The sequence below is a fragment of the Amphiura filiformis genome, chromosome 10, assembly GCF_039555335.1.
Source record: "Amphiura filiformis chromosome 10, Afil_fr2py, whole genome shotgun sequence".
NCBI lineage: Eukaryota > Metazoa > Echinodermata > Ophiuroidea > Amphilepidida > Amphiuridae > Amphiura > Amphiura filiformis.
Genome location: NC_092637.1, coordinates 39,241,502 through 39,244,541, shown reverse-complemented (window position 1 = coordinate 39,244,541; position 3,040 = coordinate 39,241,502). Strand labels below are relative to the sequence as shown.

General features: G+C 36.1%; 1 protein-coding gene across 1 annotated transcript; it reads right to left on the bottom strand.

Moving 5' to 3' along the window:
* Positions 1–1,186: 1,186 nt before the first annotated feature.
* LOC140162201 (uncharacterized) lies at positions 1,187–2,741 on the bottom strand. The gene is made up of 2 exons (XM_072185460.1): positions 2,095–2,741; positions 1,187–1,418 (listed from the first exon to the last, which is right to left on the bottom strand). Exons 1-2 carry the CDS (start codon positions 2,729–2,731, stop codon positions 1,414–1,416), a joined length of 642 nt encoding a protein of 213 aa, XP_072041561.1. The 5' UTR covers positions 2,732–2,741; the 3' UTR covers positions 1,187–1,413.
* Positions 2,742–3,040: the final 299 nt, after the last annotated feature.

The following is a 3,040-nucleotide window of genomic DNA, read 5'->3' as shown; positions in this document are numbered from 1 at the left end:
TGAAGACAGCAATTATGATATGATAATGCTATCTACTGAAGACAGCAATTATGATATGATAATGCTATCTACTGAAGACAACAATTATGATATGATAATGCTATCTACTGAAGACAACAATTATGATATGATAATGCTATCTACTGAAGACAGCAATTATGATATGATAATACTATCTACTGAAGACAACCATTATGATATGATAATGCTATCTACTGAAGACAACCATTATGATATGATAATGCTATCTACTGAAGACAACCATTATGATATGATAATGCTATCTACTGAAGACAGCAATAATGATATGATAATGTTATCTACTGAAGACATCAATTATGATATGATAATACTATCTACTGAAGACAACAATTATAATATGATAATGCTATCTACTGAAGACAACAATTATGACATGATAATGCTATCTACTGAAGACAGCAATTATGATATGATAATGCTATCTACTGAAGACAACCATTATGATATGATAATGCTATCTACTGAAGACAGCAATAATGATATGATAATGTTATCTACTGAAGACAGCAATTATGATATGATAATACTATCTACTGAAGACAAATTATGATATGATAATGCTATCTACTGAAGACAACCATTATGATATGATAATGCTATCTACTGAAGACAGCAATTATGATATGATAATGCTATCTACTGATGACAGCAATTATAATATGATAATGCTATCTACTGAAGACAGCAATTATGATATGATAATGCTATCTACTGAAGACAGCAATTATGATATGATAATGCTATCTACTGAAGACAACAATTATGATATGATAATGCTATCTACCGAAGACAGCAATTATGATATGATAATGTTATCTACTGTATCTCTAATTGTATCCCGTTTAGAAGGGATACAGGAGGGGCAGTACGTGCCAGTCACTCATCACTGGTTACGCCACTGATGATTACCCATCATTTGCATGTATCATTGAATCAATGTCAGTGACATTCATATCATTTGTTGACGTCATAATATTAACAAATAAAAATCACACGCAAAACCGATAAAAAGAACAATATGCACTAGATGTTTATCTTGCTGATTTTATTAATATGCACCATCACCTTTGAAGATCGCGATCATCAAAACAAAGCATTACGTTACAAATCCCTTACACAATTTGTCTTATTGTCTCCCAGCAAGTTTTGACGAGGATTGTAGTCAACTGTTCATCCCAGAGCCTTTACTTATAAAGATGTCATTTGAGAACTAAACATGTCAAAAAACTGTTAGTTGGAATAATTATAAAGGGACATGTAACATAATGATTGTACTATAATGTGTAACTTTAATATTTTCCTATATTTAATCGTAAACTTGGTATCTGGTAGTCTTCTTCGCCCTGGTTTAGATCATAGACGAGTCAGATGTTATTCTGTATAAGAATGAAAAAACATACCAAAGTCAAGCCTAACGAGGTGCACAAAGTCTAATATTAGTCTATACACTCTAATTTTAGAGAAAACACGTTATTAGAAAGAAAATACAGTTTACCAGTATGCTTTTACTGTATTTATAAATACGATTATAAATGCACCCGTGACCCATGGGCACGGTATATACCAAGACCAGCAAGGGTAACCAACTCCTCATGCCATTGACCACTATACAGAAAAGGATAGGAACTCTTTAGATAATCATGATTAATAGCATCAAATTTAAGTATTAATTAAATAGCAAAATTGTTACACATGGGGGATTCTGAAAACTTATAAGTTGTAAGGGGTCAAATGCAGAGAAAAATCTTAAATAAAGAGAAAGAGTTAGAATAGAGAAAGGTTTCAAATGAAAAGAACAATATCAAAGTTACTGATCAAATGCAGGTGTCGAATTTCAGATAATGTTAATATGCGAATTTGAAAGTTTTCTTGTAATCATGTACTTATTGATTGTTACTGTTTATTTATTAATGTATAATATTTATTCACATATTCACTTATATTTTACGTTTATTGATTTGCTTATTTACTTATTTATGTATTTATTGTTTATTTGTTTATCATTCATTTATTATAATGTATAATTATTTATTTATTTATCTATTTATTTACCTGTGTCACATTCGTCGCCAAGACCGTCGCCGTCCGTGTCGGTCTGCGCGGTATTTGGCATCGTAGGGCAGTTGTCACAATCGTCGCCCAAACCATCACCATCTCCGTCGGTCTGCGTGGGGTTTGAGTTGAAACGGCAGTTGTCACACTCGTCGCCTACACCATCGCCATCTCCGTCGGTCTGCGTGGGGTTTGAGATGAAACGGCAGTTGTCACAATCGTCGCCTACACCATCGTAATCTCCGTCGTCGGTCTGCATGGGGTTTGACACCATAGGACAGTTGTCACAATCGTCGCCCAAACCATCGCCATCTCCGTCGGTCTGCGTGGGGTTTGAGTTGAAACGGCAGTTGTCACAAGCGTCGCCTACACCATCGCCATCTCCGTCGGTCTGCCTGGGGTTTGAGTCGAAACGGCAGTTGTCACAATCGTCGCCTACTCCATCGTAATCTCCGTCGTCGGTCTGCATGGGGTTTGACACCATAGGGCAGTTGTCACAATCGTCGCCCAAACCATCGCCATCTCCGTCGGTCTGCGTGGGGTTTGAGTTGAAACGGCAGTTGTCACAAGCGTCGCCTACACCATCGCCATCTCCGTCGGTCTGCGTGGGGTTTGACACCACAGGACAGTTATCCATTGAATCTGAGATCGTGTCTCCATCGTAATCTATCACAGATTAAAGAAAATGCTTCACACTTAACATACTTCACAAAAGAAAGAAATCTAATAAAAACTTGAAAGAAGTTGTAAGGGGTCAAATGCAGAGAAAACTCTTAAATAAAGAGAAAAAGAAACTGTTGACAAATATATAATCAGAAATGCACCTTCTGAAATAATATGGTGTGCCACAAGAATGCCAAAATGCCAATGTTTACCATATGTAATGTGTTCCTTTTTTTGGAGCAGCGCCCCCCAGGCGCGCTCCCTATTTAATTTCACCAAAACA